At 46.5% G+C, this 1,369-nt stretch overlaps 1 protein-coding gene across 1 annotated transcript in view; it reads right to left on the minus strand.

Moving 5' to 3' along the window:
• The window catches only part of LOC107103032 (mitochondrial Rho GTPase 1-A-like), a 24,057-nt gene that overhangs the window by 19,594 nt on the left and 3,094 nt on the right, over positions 1-1,369 (minus strand). The window contains 6 exon segments of the mRNA XM_015402547.1: positions 47-300; positions 375-427; positions 565-618; positions 700-743; positions 965-1,046; positions 1,128-1,186. Of these exon segments, the coding sequence (XP_015258033.1) occupies positions 47-300; positions 375-427; positions 565-618; positions 700-743; positions 965-1,046; positions 1,128-1,186 (546 nt within the window).

Genomic DNA, 1,369 nt, shown 5'->3' on the forward strand with positions numbered 1-1,369 from the left:
CCTCAGTGTTGAGGCCTGTTTTTCCTCAGTGTTCGGGCCTGTTTCTCTCGACTTCTACTGGCACTAACTGGATCTGCTCTCATTCATCCTCTGACTTTTTCTTGAGGCGTTCAGCAGCAGTGATCCAATAAATGCAAATGTTGCTGCTGGCGGGGGAATCTTATGGTGTCTCTGCAGAGATACTTTCTCACCTCTACACACGTCTCTATCTCACTGTACTGGTTCATAATAGGCAGAATAGTCTCCATGCTGCTGTGTTCCACCAGGTCTGACTTGTTCCCCACGAGGATCAGAGGAACCCTGAGGACACATAGACATTCAGGTCACCAAACTATTCAAACCCCTCCTCCTCCTCACGGTTTGAACGCACACACCTGCTGTCCTTGTCCGTGTTCTCTGTGATCAGAGGGATCCAGTGCTCCGTCACCTGGAAGACGACAGATAACGACACATTTCATTATTTCCAACCTTTTAGGGAACAGCTGCTGGTTCCCTCAGAAGGCCTCATGCGCCGCAGAGATGAAATGATATATAAACAAATGATGGAAAGTAGAGGAGGCTCGCCTTCTCCATGGACGTCCTGTTGTTGACGGAGTAGACGATGCAAATCACATTTGCCTGCAGGAGAGAGCAGCACAGACGGCCGTCAGGCTTCCAGCGATGGGCCAACACTTGCTGCTGGTTCATTGACAGACCCACCTTAGAGATCTCCTGGAACAGCTGCTCATCTGTCTGCTCTGCCTCTGCAGAAGGAGCACAAAGTGTTCACACCCTTCACATGTGGAAGCACACAGACTTGGATCATTAGGGGTTCATGTCATGGAGGTGAACATGATAGAAAAAATGACACTTTTTCTTTGGTAGAGAAAAATCTTTTTAAAAGTGACATAGATCTATGTTAAACAGATTTAATCTCATCAGGTTAATTAGAATATGGCTGGCTGTTTACCGTCTGACTGTTTACCTGAATAGTCCACGATGTGCGTGGGAACCCTTTCAGGTGTGACGTCTGCTGGTATAGTGATCTCCTCCACTCGATAGGGAACCTGAACCAAACAGAAAACACATTCCTGCTCAGCAGGCGTCCGTCCATCAGTCAGGAAGAAGCAAACTGGGAGAGCTCGTACCACATCTGGGAATTCTTCGCTGACCAGGGACATGATGAGGGACGTCTTCCCCACCTTGGCTGGGAGAGGAGGTTCAAGCTTGGTTATCTTATTGCTCACAGGTACATTAAAATTCCTATTCCAAACATGATTTGATCATTCCACTCAAAGTCCCGCTTTACATTTAGAAAGCTGAACCATAAAAATAAAAAATGGTCCTTCATCCTATAATTGATAGAAAAAAATCATGAAGGGAAAATGTT

The sequence above is a fragment of the Cyprinodon variegatus genome, unplaced genomic scaffold (genome assembly GCF_000732505.1).
Source record: "Cyprinodon variegatus isolate N-32 unplaced genomic scaffold, C_variegatus-1.0 Scaffold1365, whole genome shotgun sequence".
NCBI lineage: Eukaryota > Metazoa > Chordata > Actinopteri > Cyprinodontiformes > Cyprinodontidae > Cyprinodon > Cyprinodon variegatus.